The sequence below is a fragment of the Numida meleagris genome, chromosome 4 (genome assembly GCF_002078875.1).
Source record: "Numida meleagris isolate 19003 breed g44 Domestic line chromosome 4, NumMel1.0, whole genome shotgun sequence".
NCBI lineage: Eukaryota > Metazoa > Chordata > Aves > Galliformes > Numididae > Numida > Numida meleagris.
This window is the reverse complement of record NC_034412.1, coordinates 57,943,892-57,965,615: the sequence shown is the minus strand read 5'-3', so window position 1 is coordinate 57,965,615 and position 21,724 is coordinate 57,943,892. Positions and strand designations below refer to the sequence as shown.

General features: G+C 37.6%; 1 protein-coding gene across 1 annotated transcript in view; it reads left to right on the top strand.

Annotated features, from left to right (window-relative positions):
* Positions 1-21,724, top strand: part of FAT4 (FAT atypical cadherin 4) — a 138,546-nt gene that overhangs the window by 78,660 nt on the left and 38,162 nt on the right. The window contains exons 5-7 of the mRNA XM_021395427.1: positions 4,228-5,150; positions 5,889-6,063; positions 19,958-20,138. Coding sequence (XP_021251102.1) covers positions 4,228-5,150; positions 5,889-6,063; positions 19,958-20,138 — 1,279 coding nt within the window. The remainder of the gene's footprint in view (positions 1-4,227; positions 5,151-5,888; positions 6,064-19,957; positions 20,139-21,724) is intronic.

Here is a 21,724-nt window from a genome sequence, read left to right as displayed (position 1 = left end):
TCTACAAGGAACTGATAGCCGAGAATTTAAAAAAAAATAGCAAAACGAGATCACAGGAAATTTTCTCTTTAAATGAGCTTTAATCTTGGGATTATTTATGACATCTAGAAAGTATTAACGTGTCAGAGTGCAAAAGATACAATCTTCATCGCTTACTTAAGCATTTTTTCCGTATAATTTTTGTCCAAACAAGAATCATTGCAGAATTTGGTCATAAAATACATAAAAATGATTCCATAGCATGTTAAGTGTCCACAGACATTACTCAGGATGGCTTAATATTATATGAATAATAAAATTATTCATAGCACTCATGCTGACTTTCCAGGTGAAGGATATTTTGTGACATGTTAGGCAGGCTTGTCCCCTCTCAGCTCCAGAGGCTCAGGAAAGACCATAGAAATGTCTTACACTGAAACATGCGCTTCAAGAGCAGAGCACTCACATGCTTCACGGAATCCCAATTTGTTCATGTATAACAACTGAGCTCATCAATATGGTTCAGCGAAATAATTTTTTCTTCAGGAAATACTAGGTTGTCCAAATTACAATCATTTTTGTGGGAACATCCAAGTGCTGATGGATAGTACTTTCTGTGGTAAAGATTGTGCAACTATTTTTGAGATCAAATTGAGAAAGGGAGAGCAAAAAGAGGTTTCATAAGATAAGTCAACAAGTCAGAAATTACAATTTCATGATACTGGCTATTCTTTTATGGGTATTTCTTTCTCTACTCTTGTTAAAGATTTTATTTTTATGTAAGCTAAATGTAAATTGGAAGAGGAACTTTTACTTTACATATCCAGGGAAGTGATTGCTTCTTCAGACTTGCGGAGAAATGGCTTTGTGTCTCATCTGTCTTCTCTCATAGTTAATCTTTTCTGTCCAAATATTCTTGTCTGTGTCACCATATACAGTGGGAAGAAACTAAAAAATGAAAAAAAACTAAAAAATATACAAGCTCTAACAACTGAAACAGGAAGAAAAAAAAATGCTTAAAAAAGTTAGCAGTATGATGCTTGGTTTCAAACATTTTTGAAAGTTAGTTCCAGTTATCCGTTATGGATCTGCTTTCCTTTTCCTCATACATTAATTTCCATCTGTAAAATGGATGTGAACTGTCATAACACTGACATACAATTTTACATTCATCATGTGCTGTTAGGAAGGAAGCAAATGAGTATTAGAAGAGCAATTCAATGAAAAGTCAGACAGATATCCTGCCTCTTCTATTTTCTGGCACACTGACTTTTTAATAGGTTGGATTTAAGATTAGTAGGGCAGAAATTTCATTCCAAGGTCATACCAGGCTTAGTTACCCAGTAGGACTGGAACTTCAGCAAATGTTATCATCTGTTGGTATTTTTGTTTCAAGTCCAAACCTTTTTATCCTGTGTTTTCTTGTATTTGGGTAAAGTACAGAAATAACCATTACTGTACTGCTCTGCATGTGATTTGCAGACAATGCACACAAATGTAATTTCATTGATTATTTGTGCTACATGATTTCAAAGTTCAAAAGAGCTGTTGAAAGACATTGCTTTCCAGTGATGTATACCTGTTGTTTTAGGATGAACACTGGTAAAGGACAAAACCCTCTGTAATAGTGAAACAGCTCCACTGTTGTTTTCTTGTTTGACACCCCTTGGGGAAACAACTGCTGTTTGTGTCAGCTTGAACCATACAGATACATAGTAAATATTGGTTAAAGCTCTTGATCAATCAATGAACAATAAAAAACTCAGTATTAAATTCATTTTGAGATTCAGTTTTTTGTGTTGATTTTCCAAATCTAACTAGGAGAAAAAAAATGTTTATTTACAAGACAAAGTACACATTTGTCAATTTATTAAGATATCCCCCATGGGAAAAATATGTGGGATTTCCTAGTTAAAATTTATAACGTACCTATGGACTATAGGTATTTGTATTTAAGGAGAAGTAAAAAATGTAGGATTTGCTGACTACTCAGCACCAAATATTCTGTTCGTGAACTGCACCCTGTTTGCAAGGACTAACACCTAGTCCCCGACCATCCTGACGCGTGCACACACCAATATGGTGAGCGGCAAAATGGCGTTTATTGCATCGTTACAAAGTCTTATATATCCTTCCTTATCTCCCTTATCTCTTTGTTCGCTTCGTCTACGCCCACAAGCTCTGGGCAGGGGAGGTCCTAGCGCATCCCAGCCCGTACCTTCGGTTGCCACCTACTACAGGATTTTATTATTTTTATTTTGTCTCAGTAAATAAATAGAAATAGAAACAAGACTCTTAAAAAAGCATAATGTGAATTGCTAGCTTCATGTCTGAGCTCTCACTCAGTTTTACTGTATTAACCCTGAAAACAAATAAACCCAAAGCTCAGCAAAGAGGATGCCCTTACATTCTCCATAAGAAAATCCCAGCTCCTAACCTGGAGAGAGGATGAACAAGGAGCATAATTCCAGATTTGTGTGCTTTTTGAAACAGTAGTTCATTAAGCAGCAGTCCTGGCTCCAGAACTGGCTTCCATAATTAGGAAAATTTACTTCTGCTTCAGGAGAATGACAATTCAATCTATATAAGCATTAGCAGCATCGAGACTTATGAGAATACAGGACAAAGAATGAAAAGGTGGATGGAGGTGGGAAGAACAAGTAGTTAATTTAATAGGGACAAACACCACCATAGCAAACAATGGATAAAAAGAGTATTTAAATTTAGTAAAAAATAATTTTCATCTAAAGGATCTAATTCCTACCCATTTCTGAAGTCAGTTGCCAAAATATTGAATTGCCAGGAAGTACTTTACTGAAATCAGAAGACTTCTGTTCATATAATTAATCATTTTGAAGTACATCTGAACAGAAAATAGAATAGTGTTACGTTTTCACATTACTTCACTTGAGCAAAATAATGTAGAAACACTAATATCTGGCATATAAATGTATTAATTTCTTTAATTGCATTAAAATAATTTGTCTTTCATGTTTGGCTCTGTTTACTTTATAATTATGCCCATACAAAAGAAGAGGAGAGAGAGAGAGGTGCCAATTAGAGTAGCCACTGGGGGAAAGGCAAGTAGAACTAGAGTTCCTGAGTCCGAGCATAATAAACAGCAGCAATTAATAAATCAAATATGGTAACGATGTTGTAATCAAAGCAATTTAGTTGGAGGGAAAAAAGCTGCTGAGTAAAAATGACCAAATGCACAGCAAAGTAATAATCTGCTTAAGCAGACAGCTTGGTTTCTTTGCATGTAAAAGTGAGTTTGAGAGGTAAATAAGTAGCGAAAAGTCTGTTACTCTGCTAATCCTAAATCATAGTCTTCATAATGCAAAACAAGAAAACAAATCAATGTGAATTAAAATATTAATGAGATAAATACTTACTATATATATATATATAAGGGCATATATATACACATGTGTATATAAATGAAAGAAGTCTTATTTCTATTTCCATTAGGTATTCCAACAATTAGCTGTTTAGAGTGACCTCTGATGTTGAGGTGGCAATATACATTGTTTGCTATATGGCATATTTAGGGCCTTTTCATAGCCTTGTCAAGACTCAGAATGCATTTCCCATCCAAAATTATAAATCACTCCCTTGACCATAATTGCTAGTTATATTTCAGTCATAAGATGAAGGCTATTCATCTGGTATTTTTGAACACTTCCTTGTATGGTAAGCATACCTCTCCACAGTATTCACTCTTGGCCTCCTCCATCTAGGCATGGGAGATTCTGGTTTTGTTTTTTTTTTTCAATTGGATGGAAAAATTCATGAAATAATTACGTCAATGATAATGTTGCTGACTAGAAATGGGGAGAATGGAGCAAAAAAGCTGTTCTGTAAGCAGCAGAACTATTGAGGCTTTAAGTCCTTTCTCCAAAACTATTGCAGATGTGACAAATTGTGCGTGTTCTTACGGCAGTTCTTGCTGAAAGAAGTACAGGGATGAGATCTGCTGGCCTTTCCCTCAGTGGCTGCTCTAATTAGCAACATCCTTCCCTGTCCCTCTTCAGCTTCTGTCAAAATTTAATTATTTCCACGGCTTATGTTCCTCTGTGAATCTCAGCTGAAATTAACTGTTGGATTCAAAAATTATGATGGGGTAGCTGAATGGGCGGCACGTTTGTATGCTCCTCATTTCCATAAGGAAATGAGGCTAGAAGCATCTATATCTAGGTCAGTGGGATTAAGGCACACTTTCTTACCTACTGTCTTCTGACCCCCCAGGCTCCAATTCGCAGCTGTCCTTCAGCATCGCCTCCGGGGACAGTGCGGGGCACTTTGGCATTGACAACACCGGGGTGCTGAGCATCCAACAGCCTTTGGATCGGGAAAGCCAGTCTTTCTATAGCCTTGTTGTGCAAGTCCATGACATGGCCCCTCTCCCTGCCTCCAGGTACACAAGCACAGCTCAAGTTTCTATTATTCTGCTGGACGTGAACGACAGCCCTCCTAGCTTTATCTCTCCGAAGCTGACCTACATCCCAGAAAACACACCAATAGACACAATGGTGTTCAAGGCACAGGCAACTGACCCTGACAGCGGTCCAAACAGCTACATCGAGTACAGTCTGCTTAGGCCTCTGGGCAATAAATTCAGCATTGGCACTATTGATGGTGAGGTCAGGCTGATCGGGGAGCTTGACAGAGAAGCTGTGTCCAACTACACGTTGACTGTGGTGGCTACGGACAAGGGCCAGCCATCCCTTTCTTCATCTACAGATGTGATAGTCATAGTCCTTGACATTAATGATAACAACCCTCTTTTTACACAAAAGCTTTATAGGGTAGAGTTGGAGGAAAACACTTTGACAGGGACAGATTTAATCCAGGTGCTTGCTACGGATGGAGATGAGGGTACAAATGGGCAGGTCCGCTATTCCATTGTGAGTGGAGATACTAGTAACGAGTTTCGCATCGATTCTGTGACGGGGGTGATAACGGTTGCTAAGCCTTTGGACAGAGAGAAGAAACCCTCCTATACGCTGACTGTTCAGTCCTCTGATCGTGGAAGCAGCCCAAGGACTGACACCACAACAGTCAATATTGTTCTGAAAGACGTTAATGATTACGTTCCCACATTTGAGCTTTCTCCCTACTCTGTGAATGTCCCTGAGAATTTAGAGACGCTTCCCAAAGTCATTCTTCAGGTGAGTACACTCAACAAATAGACACGTATTTGCTACTATTACTAGTATGCCTTGAGTTATTTTATTAATGTATCTCTACCATTGAAAAAAAAAGACAAAATTGAAAAATTACCTTTTGGCCATAATCTAACAAGCAATAGTTGTTGTTTTGTTTTCCTTTTTGTATTTCTTTTTGCTTGCTTTTTACCAAAATTTTATATTAGGCTTTGAAGTGGGTTTTATGTCATTTCTCCCCCTGTACATCTATCTTTCCACATACTCTAGGACTTTAAGAATTTGCTCTATTCTCTCAGCTCAGTCTTAAGTTCCATGCAACAAATCTCTCAATCTGATCATTGCCTAGGTAGGGTGAGGCTCTGTTCCAAACGCTGAAAGATCACTAAATGGATTGAGATGGCAGGACATGCGTGTTCTTTGATACTGAGCTCAGCCTATACCAAGTCATCTGTGGTTTTCACTGTGTTCCAGTGCCATCCTTACAGTATTTAAAGTTGAGAAAAATATGTAATTAACTATTTTAAAATTTTCAAGCAATGCGTTTTTATCCATCTCCACTGTTTTAAATCATTTTACCGTTACAGCTAGTTTATAATAGCCCTTACAGTACTGGGATAAGTTCAATCCATTAATTAGGATTAATGTCATAGAGAATATTTTCTCTACCCCAATAAAATTGTACAGACCCTGCACTTATTGGTTACTGATATTTCTTCTCATGCCTTTATGTTGCTTTTGTAGGTTGTAGCAAGAGATGATGATCAAGGCCTAAACAGCAAGCTTACCTATGTTCTTGTGGGTGGTAATGAAGAAGGAGCCTTTATTCTCTCAGCCAGCGGGGAGCTGCGCTTGGTGCAGAGCCTGGACCGAGAGACGAAGGAGCAGTATGTTTTACTGATCACCGCTGCAGACTCAGGTAAAGCAAATGTGCAGTCTCTTCTGGTTAAATCTTGTGTCACTTGACAGCGTTGCAATCCTGATGTAAAAAAATACTTTCTTGATAGTCTGAAATTAGAGCACGTGGAGATTTGTACCCAAGTTTCAGTTTAGCTCTCTAGGGTGAAAGCTGGGCTCACATGATGGCAAAGGGAGTTCATGTTCTTGAAATCAAGATTTTTATCCTTATGTATTAGTAGATCTCGCTACAGATTTTAGGTGGTTGGTTTATTTCCACCATAGTAGTGAGTGATCCTGCCAGGGTCATGAGAGCCTCATAAATAGCAATAAAAGCCAGTTTAATGTTGTCATCAGAAATGTGCAGACAGTCCAAATCAATGGCCAGAAAAGAGCTATGGATTACACAGTTAATCTTACTGAAATGTTACCCCTTAAGAGAAATGACAATTTAGATTTCAGCATTTAAATTTTCTGCTTTTCCTACCATCCAGTTTTAGGTTTGCTCCAAAATCCCTAATGTATTCTAAGTTCCCTCAGTTTAAAACACAGACATGAATTCTTATTATGAAGTTTAATTACACTTTGACTACAGGTGTCTGAGCATAAAATTTTGGTTGCAGATTTGGATATGAATATTAGTAACAGAGATATTCTGCATCATATTCTGGACTGATCTCCAGTCCCCCAGAATCTGATGGGTTGTAATTTACTGCAGAACTTGTTCTTACTTTCTAATAATAAAAATAGAAGCAAACCCAACTTGTTGACAAGTGGTACAGTTTTGTTTTCTACTGTATTGTGCACAGTATCTTATGTCAGTGACAGTATCTGTGACTTACATTTTCCTATTGCAGCAGTGCTCAGGTATTTCACAGTCTGAGCACAGCTGAAACTGTGAAATATAATTTTAGGACTTGGCATATCATTTGTCTTGTGCTTTGGCTGGAGATACTATGCCACATTGTATTTTTTTACACTGGCTTTCCATTACTGTATAGCTGCAAAGTGCACACTTGTGACTTGGACATGCTTGGGCTTGAACAAGGTTATGTTACTTCAGAAGCTGGATACATCAGAGAAAGCAGATCCTTGGTGCCTGTTTACTCTCCCACTCAAAGTTGGCAGGTCTAGGAATTGACTAGGATTCTGTAGAACTTAGCTCTGCATACGAAATACGTGGAGTCTGAATTCATAAGGCATGTGTCAAGTGGCAAACAATGATTATCCTTCTCAGAAAAGGTAGCAAGAAATCAGTTTTACCCTCTGCCTAGCACCATGTGTAAGGCAAAAGTTTGACGATAGCATAATCTTTTCCTAAACTAATTCCTAAGAAATGTGAAATCCAGAATTTTTATCCAACCGTGGCAAATGAAAATATTTATGTGTATTTGAAGACTTCTGAGTTTCAGCAAGTCCAGGGGAGGATTTAATGCATGAATTATACATGGGACCCTTGTCTTCAGTGGCTGACAACAATAGCAACGTGTATCATTTGTTCCTATCTTTAAGCACATATACATTATGCTGAGTAAGCATTATTTGAAGCTGTTTTTTGGGTTTTTTTTTGTTTTTTTGTTTGTTTTTTTTAGTAATTTTCCATGGTCTCAGCATCTCAAGATGTTTCTTCCTCTTATCAGTATAAAAAGATGCTAGCAGAAGTGTTCAGAAACAGATGCTAAATAGTGACTTTAAGTTAAAGGTAACTGTTTAGTGCATTTAAGTTTCCATCTGGACAGTCAGTATGATTTGCTATAGCTTTTAGCCAAATAATGTTAGATGATATCTTTTGATGGGACTAGAAACTTTCTCTAAATTCATACCATCAAAGAAAACATTTAAAACTAAGTTAGCCGTGATTTATCTAAATAAAACATCACGGAAAAATCTGCTCCTGCAGAAGTTGATGCCCAATTTTCCCTTGATTTCATGGAAGTAGTAAGTGGACTGTAGTCATAACAGGTTCTCAGAGAAGAAATTCTATGGGACCCCGTTATGTTTAAATTAGTCATACTGAGTTCAGCAGTCCAGGTAGTAAAGAACACTGATAGATAATTTGTTTAAGGCCTCTTCAAGAATGATGTTTGTCACAGTAATGTGGGACAAAAGACCAAGCTAGAGACTATGGGTTTTCTGTTGAGCTGTGTCTTAAGTTTTATATTACTGTGTGTTACATTATCGTATATGGAATGCACAAGAATTACTGTAGACATCTGGCAGCTGAAATAAAAAAAAAATAAAAAATGATGGGGGAAGAAGCCTTTCATAAAAGTGATGTAGCTTATGAGAAGAAGAATGTATTATTTTAAGATACACGAATGCTACTGGTAGGGGTATGTGATGGATATCCAGGTCATAACATGCTGAACTTTGCTAGGTATTTCTGGCTGTACTACCAGAAAGATGGCAATGACATATCTTGAAATGGGTAAGAAATGCATTCAAATATTCTGTTTTTGAGCAGCTGATAAATGTTTATAAAAGAAATTCTCACTGGCACGTCCAATTCTTTGCCTAATGTAACTATGTCTTTCTAGTATCTTAGCTTGTATTTGTTTGATAATGCTTCTATTCTTAGAAAGAAGGATCTTGCATAGAGTCGATTCAACCAGCAATGAATGAAAAACAGGTAGTGCTGCAGTGTACAAAATCAGTGACTGCCAAAATGTTGAAGAGCAGACATGTCTAAAATCATCTACATCCATAGTATCTCTGAAAATAAATCAAGGGCGAGGTTTGCACTTCGAGTGCAGGTTTTATTAGCTGTAATAAACAGTCTTTTGGTTCACCTTTAGCAGGCAAACAATAGTCTTGCCATATATGGTGCGCCTTATTTAGTTTCTTTTCCAGATAAATATCATGGTAGGTGTCCAGATGCAGTTAGCTCTGAAGATGTCTGGGTAGTACATCAAGGGCAAAATTCTGTCTGTCCAAACTATTTCCCATTTTTTGTAGGACCTGCATCTCAGGTTTCTTTACGCTCCATTGACTAATTTAGAACATTAGAGGACGATACTCTACTCCTACAGAAATCTGTGCCAACTCTTCCCTTTGTTTCAAAGAAGCAGACACAATACATGCTCGGAAGCACATTTTGACTTAAGAACTGATGGATTTTCAACTTGTTTTTGTATGTCTTTCTGATCTCCCTGTACATAATCAAGAATTTCTTAGTTATGTTTATTTTCAGTTCATTTATTTGTGTCTGTGGCTCTTACAGTGTTTTTGTAGTAGTCTATGGAGAATTTGATGGAAGACTGAATTATTTTTGTCTGGAAGTGTCAGCCCAATGTACTGAAAACAGTCTGTGGCCTCAGAAAGCATAGCCCCTTTGCTCATGGCCATCACTTCATCCCCCTGTATGTCATGGGTTTTATAGCACATTTTGTCAGTGCAACCCCAAGACTATTTGTAGCAGATGAAGGATTACGATATGGCAAGACGTCAGCCTGCATATGCAAAGCATAGCATCAGCTGGGCCGCATGGGATCAGGTGCCCATGCTGGCTGAGGAGTCTGTGCTTCATCATGCTGTGCAGGCATACTCTCCCAGAGCCCAGATTTCAGTCCTGGGCACATGAGAAAAGTTGTTGAGTTGCTGAGTTTTAAGAGTTGAGCCAAGCTGCTCATAAGCATGCTCTGCAGGTGAGAATGGGACCACTGGCAGGACCATGTGCACCAGAGTTGGCAATTGGGCAGTTTTCGGAAAAACGCTTTCTCAAGCAGAAGTCAGAGTCATGACATTTGCACCATACTGGCTCTGACCCAGCTATTATTTAACCCTGCCTGCTATCTTCTACACAGTCCTCAAGATAGATCTTGGATCTACAGAGAGCAGTATCAAAACCCAATAAAACATTTTCTGGTGCTTGGTTCAGTGGCAGATGACACAGTAATTTGTGGCCATGCAGCCTGGTTCATGCTCAGTTTCCCTGAGGCAATATCCAAAAAGATTCATGATTTCAGCCTCTTTCGTCACTTTTTGGATTTCCTCCTTGCTTAGTCTCAGACAGTTGACTATTGCTCTAAGCAGTAGGATTTTACAAAGAGGCACAAAGCATCCCTCACTAGGAACATTCAGCATCTTCCAGAGCTGTACAACTGTGGCTTTGTTTGAGAAACAAAGCATAATTCAGCCCCAGAGTTCACCCATCCCAATTTAGAGCCCCTCTTGCAGCACACGATGTAGACCAGAGTGTGTGAATTATAAATATGACAGGCAAAATGATGGACTGTGGAATAACATGATAGTGTTTAGATTGCAGATGCTCCCCCAAAATATCTGCTAACATAAACACCAAGAACCTACGTGAAACGATTTGAATGAGTCTTAACGGGTCTGTTTCTAACACATAAATCATCTGTTTTGCTTTGCTATAATCTTCTTCATGGCAAAATGGTTGGGAAAAGAGACTTTCTCAATTATTTTTTTCCCCCATCTGTTGAGGACCCAGCAATGAGTAAACATTCAGTCCTGGCAGCCTGACAAGAAGTGGTGCAGCCTCTTTTATCATCTATAGCTTTAACTCTTTGAGCCATTTTCTGGAGAAAATGTTAGCATTCCAACAGTCCTCCTCCTTTTATTTATTGGTCGGAGGGAGGTAGAGTAGCACATCTGGAAACCTGCTAGCTGCCCAGGACTACTGTTTAAATAAACAGCAACCACCATATCTTGCTTTGGTTGGACAGAGCAGCATGTTGCCACAATAAAGCCACAATCAAAATGTGATGTTTCCAATTAGAATCTATGTTGCTGTGGGTTTTTAAATTATTTTCATAAAATAACCTATTTACCAATTTAGAAAAAATAGTTCTGAAAGGCATGAACCAGTGGACAGATTAATATATTTAGTTAGCTGATTGTCGTATAGCTTCCTGGCCTGTGTCAAAAAGCAACCATATGTTTTTTCTTTACAGAATGTTGGCCCTTAACTTATGCATTCTTTCCTCAAGAATGCAGGAGGGCAACCAAACATAGAGGTTATATCCTTCTCAGGAATTCTCATTTGACATATGCTTTTGGTTCACTTCAATCTTAAAATCAAATTAAGTCTGACAATATAGTTGTATTGTTCTTCTTACTCTTTCTTTTGACACATTTTGAGATATTTCCTGGTCTGTGATGACAAGTAAAGGATGACTGTATTTTTGTGTTAGAAAAACTGCAGCCTCTTTATTTTCTGGTGATGGAAAGAGGGTCTTGAGGGTTAACATTATGTGAGATTTATACGACTGGGCTTAGAGACATTTATACTCATCCTGTTTTTTTAGCATACAGTGTTTCTACTTAACAGGCAGTTTGCAGTGTGAAAAGATGTTGCTTTAAAAGAATGAGCGGTGTTTTTAAAACAAATTCAGCTATTATTAAATCCTGTTACTGTCAAAACAAACAAACAACTCACAAATTTCCTTTAGAAATGGCCAGTTTTTCATGCATTCCATATTATGTCTAAATATACACATCACTTCAGCCATGGGTGAGTTAAATGAAGCTGACGTATACTTACCTTGGTGCTGAGCAGTTTACATAATTAATACTCTCTTGTAGGATCTGTTTTATGCTACAGCTATTTCAAAACGAATGTTGGTTTCTATCCCACCCCCATTTATTTCCGTGCTGTTAGGGAAGCACTTCCTCATGCCAGCACTATCTACTTGAGTCTTGTTTTGCTATTTTACTAGTTGTTTTTTTTTTTTTTTTTACTGGTACAAAATCTATTGTTTTAGTAGTTCTGCATTATTTTTTTAATTTTTTTTTCTAAATCACATGAGAGAACTGGCAACAGGCTCATTAGTGAGCTTGCAGCATTTATGTTGTGTTACCATTGTTTAAAATCAGGAGACAGGAGAGTCAGTAGTGGCATTTTGTAGATTTGGGAAGCTAATAGCAAGATCCTACCATTTCACAGAGCCTAGAAACTGTTGGCAATGTTCTAATTTTTGTCTAGAAGTCAACAGGCTCACAAAGCTGTTTAGGCAGCTGGATTATGGCAAAGTCAGTCAGATGTCCCGTAGAGATTAATTGCCAAGAAAGAGACTGTATCCATGTCTATATTATGTGGCACATTTACTCCTCAAAGGAGGTTAAGTTTTAGCGCATCCCTTTAGAAGACTTTCCTGTAAGATGTGTAATCCAGCCCTAGAATACCATTTGAGGGATTTAGTCTTCTATCTGTAGTTAAACCTTCATTATTAGATCACTATTTTTGAAATAGTTCATCAAGAGCCCCTAGGCTGAATCCAAGCTTTTATGTTCTCTGGGGTGAGATGTGGGAGAGACATGTATTCAGATTGGCAAAGGGGTCAGACTCGCCAGAGTAAACTAAAATATCTATGAAAAGACGGAAAGTTACTTTTTCACTTAGGTTAAAATCATGGGCAGAGCTTCAGCTTTGAGACCAGCTCCAAACTGATGGTGGATTTTATTTGGACAAGGCAAGCAGGGTTACAAATATATAATAAAATATTCATCCTCTTTAGTTTAGGAATACTTTTTCTACTTTTAGAAAAATGCTCAATTTAATGTACCTCTTCATTCAAACATTTCTTGTGTAATTCCTTTTCTCCTGTGTTGAGATTGTGGAGAATCCAGCAAGCCATTTACAGGTTTATTTCAAATGAGATAATCTGTTTCTAGCTGAAAGTTGTTGCGTTAACTGTTCTCTGTTTCACTGTGTGCTCCTTTAGATTGAGATAGAGTTAATTTTCTTCTTTTAGTTCATCAAAAATAGTGGTGAGAATTGTTGTGTCACTGAACATAGTTTTATGCCCTGTAGAAAGATTGAATAAGGAGTGTGGATGATGTTCTTGCTTACACTATCAGTTTATTGCACCACTAATGCAGGAAACTCAAATATCCAATATTTCAGTGTTTTCTCATCATACAGAATTTCTTATTGGAAAAATATTTGTAATATATTTGTATATTTATTTCTAAAAATAGTAATGGAGAAAAATAGAAATAAATGTCTAAAAATACCAGCTTTGCCAATCATAGATGTGCTCTAAAGTGGCAAAGCTGGTTTCTACTTCTTCTTAAAGGATTAATCTAATAAAAGCAATTGGAATAATCATTAATGCAGGATTACAAATTTATTTATGACTTAAGCCGCCTTCAGTGGTGACTGGTTTTTTTTTGGTTTGGTTTGGTTTGGTTTTTTACAATTATTTCTAGATGTGGTGTTACTAATTTCAGAGGGGAAAAGCTGATATATATGTTTGGAAAAAGTTTCAAATTTATTTAAACAATAATAAGAGAGGATATAAGGATTCATGTGTAGGATTTAGTAGTCAATAAAAAATTTCAATGAAAAAAGAGCTGTCAATTCATACATTTTGAGGTTATTACAGTTCCTCTCTGATCTGTTCAATCATTCATCTTGCTACAATTAGCTTAGAAGTCTTAAGTGAATTAACTTAAAATGATTGTCCTTTTGCTTATATCACTTTTAAATGAAATTCTACTGCAAATGTGCTGGAGTTTGCTGCATGTAAGTTGTTTTGCAAAAGAGTAAGAAGTAGTCATTATGCTATTCAAGGAAAAACGTTCAGCCTTTAATAAATACTAATACTTTTCCAGTTATGGTGATCTTAAACTGTTTTCTAAATCAGATGTCACACCTTGTAAATGGAAAGTCTGCTAGCTGATTCTTCAATAACAAAGCTATAATTTCAGAAAGCCTTAATTACAAGGATAAAATGAGTAAAACTTGTTCATATGACCTGAATACTTTTCCCACTGGTTAATCTTTGCTATTTATAAAGGGTGTTTTTAAAGCATAATTCAAAATAATGCATTACAGGAATTTCTCTGTGGGATATTCAAGAGTTACAAGCAGTCAAAATTTGATTTAGTCAGCAGTCCCTTCAGGAGCCAGCTTTTCTGGTTTTTTATTTTAGGGTTTTTTTTTTCTATTTACAGCAGTAATTTACAACAAGGATAAGTTATTCAATGGCTTTAAGAAAATATATATTTTTAAATCTTTATGCATTTTTTTAAGTTATTCTTTGATCTAGCTGCAGTCACCAGAGTCTTTGGTGGCGCACACTGCCATGCCTCTATCCTTGGACACTGTGTATACTGTGGACATGTGGAGATGCTCCCTTACAGGCAGTCACTTGTCAGGTCTTGTTATGAGCATTATGTCCAGCTGTAAGAAATTGGCCTTAAAGATTCTTCTTGTGAAACTTCCTTGGAAAAAGGCAATTTTTTTGTTCTGGATTTAAATGCAGTTCTGGCTGAGAGATCTTTGATAGTTGCACACGTCTTTCCTAAGCCCCTTCTCCAGTGACCTGTGCCTGAGACATTAACAGATTGCCAGTGTGTGTTGAGGGTTCTAAAGCACATGAGATAAAACACTTCGGCCTTGGAAGGAGGACAAAACCTGACAGCCATGAGTTGCCTACTGACATCTGCTTGTATCAGCAGCCCGACATCCAGCTTATGCTGTGCTCAGTGCAGCCAGAATCTTGTAAAAATAACTACTTCTGTTGCTCATTTACGTATGCACTCTCTTTTGTGTTCCAGGTAAATTAATTTAAACTCATCCGTGTTTCCAGTCAAGCTTCTTGTGCACTAAAAGTTAAATGCGTAATGCAAGTTAGTTGCATTTTAACTTAATCTATCTCCATTTTAAAAACTCCTTGCTTCTGCAAGGCTCAGAATGCTCTATCTGCATATCAAAACATTAAGAATGATTGACTGCTTTATTATGAGAAAGGCCTTATTTGCTTAAGTGATAAAGTTAGTGCTCTGTAATAATGCATACAACTTCTAGCCCTGGCACTGAGTGTTTGACTGCAGAAGTGAAATCCGCTTTGTTGCAAAGCAACACATTTCAGTGATGCAAAAATTCCATTTCTGTTAAATTGCTTTCCAATTTTCAGGATAATGATGTGTTTAATTTACCACAAAACATGGTAAATTGCCTGCTGTGTGTGTTTTGATTAGTCTTTTAGATTAATTTTATTTAATTTTAATCCCTTTTTAAAAAAATTTTAGTTAATTGTATCTATAGTGTTCTACTTAAGTTCAGTGTTAGTTTTCTAGTACTTAATTTTGATATTTTAATTCTGGCAAAAACTTTGAGTTCCTAGTTTCTGAAAGGAATTATAGTTTTACTATCTGTTGTAGTAACCACTGCACAGACAAGACTGAGGAACCATTAAAACTTCAAACAATATGTGGATAATGTGCTGAACACATTCTCCTATTTCTAATTTTTGTTGTAAGCCATCCAGTACCACACAGCTGGGATGATTTCCAATAGCATAACCTTTTTTTTAAATGTTTTTGAAGCATCTCAATGGCTTTGCGAGTTTCCTTCAGATGTTTTCTTTTGCACCTCCATCCCACTAACTGCCGTGACCATTCTCCCATATTCATGCTGGAGTCTGGCTGTGGTGTGGAGACCTGAACATGTTCTCTCTTCTCTTGGAAGGTAGGAGCAAAAAGTTGAAGGGACCAGCTCTGATTTCTACACTGACACATTTTTGGCGTCATCCTCTTTTTGTGGCTATCAGCCACAGATGAGCTCTAGTGTAGGGGGGACCTTCATGATGATCCCTGCCAGTCCTGCCTTCCTGAAGCAGGCAGAAGAGGAGGGACATAGAAAAGAGGCTGAGCTGCTGCCTGCCTGCCCCACAGTCTCCTGGTGCCACGTCACTGGCACCTCCCCAGATGTTCTCTGCAGAGAGGGACACTGCATCCCACAGCCAGCCTAGGCCAAGGTGGCCTCTCATAACCTTGTCCTGCAACTTGTTTTCCACCATGGGCCTCCAAGGAGCAGGTTCCCAAGGTCTGCTCCTTCTCTTCATCCCCAGACACATGTTTACTTAGCAGATGTAAGCAAAAAGCTTTAATTTTTGGAAGAACATCCGTGGGAAGCAATTTTATTCCTGAACTCTGCGTTGCTATTTTGACACTCTCCCAGGTTAATCTTCATTTCAACAATGACATGTGGACATTTGTGGGGCTCTCTGCTTAATGTATATGTACAGCTGTCACCTTGAAAATAAACTGTTCTGTTCATAAAAACAGACCACAGAGCACAGATATTGAAAATTCAAAATGATATTAATAATATATTAATTTTGTCTTCTAAGTTTTAAAGGTTTGATGTTCACTGAACAATCAATATGATCTCTCCCATTTATTTCCCCGAGTTAACTTCGCATTCTCTGGCTATTAATCATTTGATGGCTGCTTCATTTCCCTATCTGTCTTGAAAATGGTTTTTCAATGTGGATGTTTTAAGCCTTTGTGAGAGACTGTGTTTTGGAACATAAAAAACTATTAGTATAGCTCTAGAGAAATGCTCTAAGAGATGTCTGACAGAAATAATTACTACTTCTGCTGCAAAATAGTTCAAAATATTATGAAAGTTTGGTTGAAATTTTTCTGCAAGTTCAGTAAAAGTAAGGCATATGTTTGTGGCACTCAGAGCTGTTTGTAGGAGAATGCAGAGTCTTGTGTACTATGTACAACAATTTTATGTAGATTGTAAACAAGTCTGGTTTATCAAAAATAGGTTTGGGGCATCTCAAGTGTAAGATTAATGCAACAGAATTTACACAAATTTAACTACACTTATTTATGTGAAATGTTAAGCACAATGTGAAAAGCACATGCACAAGAAGGATAATGGTCCAGCATAATTAGAATAACTGACTTGAGTAAGATTTGCTATTGAAGCAAAACTAAGAAATTTGGGAACTCAGCCCAACCGTGGAAAGTACTTCTTTTACCACAAATATGACATCTACATTTTATGAAACCTACTTATTACCAGGGGCCAAATTCTGTGGTCCTTATGCAAGCAGAACTTTCACTGGAAGTTCACCGAGAATGGTAGAGTTTGGCCCCAAGCTATTTCTTTTCCATTCAAAATTACTTCATTTGTAATTTCCTCTTCTTATATTTCTCAGTAACTGCAGAAATGTGAGCTAGTCATTTAATTTCAAGTGAATACAAGCTTTGAGAACTCTGTGAAATTGCAACTTTATCTTTCAGCATAACAGAATAAAGGAATAAATTTGTGGACGTGATGTTTTACTTAGAGAGGAAAAAAGACATATTTGGATAACTGTGTAGACAGGAAACCAATGTAGATGCGTGAGTTTTTCCGTCTAAGAAAAATGAGAATGATTTTTGGTTTTGAACCGAAAAGCAGTGGCTTTGGATGTTACAAACAGCTGAATTAATATTGGACTTCTGGGATATTTCTCGAGCCACAGGCTAGCACTGAATGAGATCTGAGTTGCTTATATTACCCTAGCTAATTTTATTAGTATGCTCAACCTTGGCTGGTATTTTCATTTCTCTAAGGCTAAAACAAATGTATCTACACTGTGCTGTAGCCTGCCTTCTAGACACACCCAGTGGGGAGGTAATGGCCATCAAGTGTCTTACAAAGAGCCAATTTCTGCCATTCTGATTCACGCAAGTGCTCTTATTTTGACAAGTGTGATGCATCAGTAAGGAATATTTGGATAGATAACACATATGGAGTCAGTCCAAATTGATAGAGTACTGGGCTAATACAAAATCTTCCCTGTATTAGCGTACTCTTCCCATAGGAATACTCTTCTCATTCCTCCATGCTGATGGCAAGCCTTATGAGTACAGCCAGCATGGCACCAAGCTCCAGCTCCTTCTTACACCAAAGCATGTGCTTGAGCTCATCCCATCATGCCACCATTGGGTTATGTCTAATGGTGCCTTCTTGAGCAGCTTCTGCTGCAGTTGTTTTTGTGAAGAAACTGACAGATTGAATTTTCCAGCATTGGCTCTTTGCGTGAGCAAATGGATTTAAGACAATGAGTTTCAAATCTTCGCTGCAGCTTAGCTTTCTTTTCCAGGCTGAATTGCATTACTAATGCTCTTTGAATGGGACTTAGCCGAGGTTAATTTCTGAGTTATGCATAAATTGTTTAATCACCTGTGAAACTTAACAACTTTCTACTTTTCATTTCATTAGCTGTGAGATGGATGTGGATTAAATGTGTTTGGAAGGCCAGAGCTTGATGACACATGCAGTGAATGCCACTGAGGACTCCGTTTCATTTAATGCAGTAATAATAAACACTCCATGGGCAGTATTTCAGCAATCAGGAATGCTTTTGCAGCCTTTTTTATCTATAAGCGTTTGGCTAGATGACAATATTGAAAAGAAGAAGAAAAAAAAAGAGTGAAAAATGAGTCAAACTTAGTGCCTTAATGTATCCTTCCTGACTGAAAGTATATTAATTGGCAGAGTGAATTACCTCAGAAGGGAGCAGAGAAAGGGCTCCATTGTGTGCGGCCATGGCGGAAAACCTCTCCTCTGGCTCATGTCTTCCCTCTCAGCATCGTGATCTGACCTGTCCTGTTGGTGGGCTTCAAAGGGAGCCTGGCAAGATTTATAGCTCATCTCCTTTGGAAGCTCCTTCCTTTGGTCTGTTTGCATGTTACATCAAGTTACTTGGAAGTATTCTGTGATGAGAAACCTCCTTCCTCTGCAGAAGCTGCTCTCAACTCCTTCCTGAGAAGCTGTGATACTCCTTCAGCCTGCAAGGGTTAAAAGTAGGGAAAATGGGTCATTAGTTGCTTTTTTCTACAGAAGCTCAGTGTCTGGAGCCCTTGCCAGGACCATGTGAGATGCAAGAGCAGAGCCTGCCTCCTTCCCAGCCCCAAGAGGCCGAGGCCTAGCAGTGACCTCGTGCAGCAGCGACCCAACCGTCTGCTGTGATGGAGGGATTAGGATGGTCACAAGGGGCTGCCTGTATTTTATCAAGTGACAGCTCAGTCTAATAAACTTGCTTTTCAGCAAGGGCTTGAATCAGTCTCCGGGGTGCTGGCCCAAAGCATTTCATTAACGTTGCTTTTTCCCCGCTCCAGCAAATGGTGAATTATTGTATCTCTTTGAGACTGAGGGGGAAAGGGATGAAATCTTAGGTAAATCAGGCATGGTCACCATTTGTCTTTGTGCTGTACCTTGTGAGTTTTGTGCTTTTTTCTGTCTCCCTCTCAGTTTTGCTACGTATTCAAAGAAAAGCAGGATCCCATTTTTTCGGGGACCCTCAGTGAAGAATTTGGTTAGCAGAAGGTGTGCTGATTCTTGGCTCGATATAAATGCAATAAACTGGCAAAGCCATCAAGAACTTACAAAGATTTTCGGTGTCTTAAGATTTGACAAAAGAAAAGTTTAAAGAGAATCAGTACTGAGAGACTGCATGTGAATATGCATGCTATCTCTTACTTGTTTGCACACATCAGAGTTAAATATTAGAATGAGAAGAAAAATTGTAGGTTAAATAAGTTTGATCTGTTTTCCTGTAGGTGAGTATCACATCACAATGAGTACAGTGCTGCTATAGGTGGGTGCTTCTAGAGAGAAACCAAGCCTGCATAAGTCTGGAAACTGTGCAACCTTCTTACCCTTTGGAGAAGGTCTTCCTAGGTCAGGGTGTGACCGGCAGTGGAAGTGCTGTGTGAAAGGCTGGGGTTTGCCGCTGTTTCCACTCTATTTGTTCTGCGGATAAGAAAACTGTGGGCTGTAGTCTTCACGGCTGTCAGCATGCCACCTTTGAACAACTTCTCAAAGGCAACCACATATTCAAATTGATCCTAATTGTTACAGGAAGGCTTCTGAATGCTTCCAAGACCATCTTTTTCCACTGAGCTTGTATTACAAAAATTGTTGGAATTAGATGAAGCAAGTATAAAAAAACAACTTTTTTTTTTTACTTTCACAACTTGTACTTTATGTCAAGATGCCTTTGAAGCAAATCTTACCCTGTCCTATATGTCTCATTGTCTTTCTTGCTCTGTGTACTGTGACATGTTCAAGCATCAGTCTTTAAATTGGGGATGGCAGACCTCAGATTAACACTGTGGTATTTGTAACCTCTAGCGTTCTGTATCCTGCTTTCCCGCAGGATCTCCTGCCCTCACTGGCACTGGAACCATCGCTGTCACTGTGGATGATGTCAACGACAATGTCCCCGCATTCGCCTTTAATGTGTATTCTGCCACTGTTCCTGAGGATGCACTTACAGGGACAGATATTTTGCTAGTAAACTCCTCAGATGCTGATGCTTCTAGAAATGCTGTTATTAGGTAAGTCGTTTAGCACTGCTGAATGCAGTCCCACCTCATGCCTCACCTGAAGACTTTTTTTTAGCAATGTCCATAATCAACATGACATAAAGCTTTAGGTTACAAAAGGATATTAGTGCCTACATTCTTTCAGCAATTCTGAACTTTACTTTTCTTTTTAGAAATTTATTAAAGATGAGAAGAGTTTCAGTCTTGTTTTTAATTTTCTAATAAGTTAAAAGCAAACTGGAGTTTAATTTAAACCTCACCGTTGTTAATAGGCTAGATTTTTTCTTCTTAGTAGGCGTAGACAAAAAATAAAAAATAAACCCTTAAACTCTATATAATATAATAAATGGATTAAGCACATAAGGTTATACTCTCCACATACACATTTCCTGCATAAAGAAGCATGATATAGGCTGTGAACAGTCTGTGTTACTGACTAGCCTTAGTTTGTGTATCCTTTGGAAATGCTTTAAACCTTATATATAGCATAGCAATTAGAACTGAGGCGCTGTAATTAAGGATAATTTAATTTTCACTTAAAGTTGCCATGTTCCATGAGTAAATCTACAATCAATTAATGTGTTCGGTTTAGAGCCCAGTTTATGGAAAGAAAATTGCACAATGCCAGAAGTGAGATGTATCCTCTTTGGAAAAAAAATAATAAGTTAGAATTTGGCATTTTTGTTTTAAATACCAACTAGTTTGCATATCTCAATTGATGCAGCTCTATTTCTTAACTGTTTTCTGGGTTGAACACTGGCCACGACCAGTCCATGAACAAGAATAACGAAGATGCTAAGTGGCAGTGACAAGCTCGAGATTATCCACTGTGAACTGATTTATTGGTAATGGAATAAAAAGCAGATTCTTATAAGTCATTAATCACAATAACATGTAGGTTATCTCTTCAAAATTAACCTTTATTACTGGAAACACCTGTTTCTGTGTTTCCAAAACTGTAAGTCAGAATATAATAGTAGTTTATTTATTTACTATCTCAGTTCATTCTTCAAAGTGCGTAAGAGTATCACTGTTCTCATAAATGAAAAAAAAAAGAGAGAAAAGGAAATAAAGTAAAGCAGAACTGTGTTATAGCAAAACAAGTGTGTACGATATACTGTAATATTTTCTTTCCCACTAGCTAAAACCCAGAAATAAGAACTTTATGTTTTGTCATCTTTAAATATTTGAAAAGTCTCCCAGATTACCATTTATTAAACTGTGAAACAATAAAACTTTTAATTCAGTTCACTCACACTCAGAGCAACTTATTTGTGGAAAGCTTTCTTAGGAAAAAGACTGCCATGCAAAGCGTGAATTATTGAATATTCGCATCCCATAACCAAAAATTATCAGTGTGCTCTCAGATTTCTTTAATGTATTTGGATTGCTTTGATATTTCTGCTATTATTCTTTGTCATTCACTAATTATCTCAAGTAGATTTGTTGCTTTTTTTTTTCAGAAGTAGCTATTTTTAATTTGTTTTGAGGTTTTGTTTTGCACTTTTTAAACTCAGGCATATACTTTGTTTTTCTTTGGCAGAATTTGTCCAGATTTAGAATTTCAAATAATACAAATCTTAAAAGATGTCTGGTGT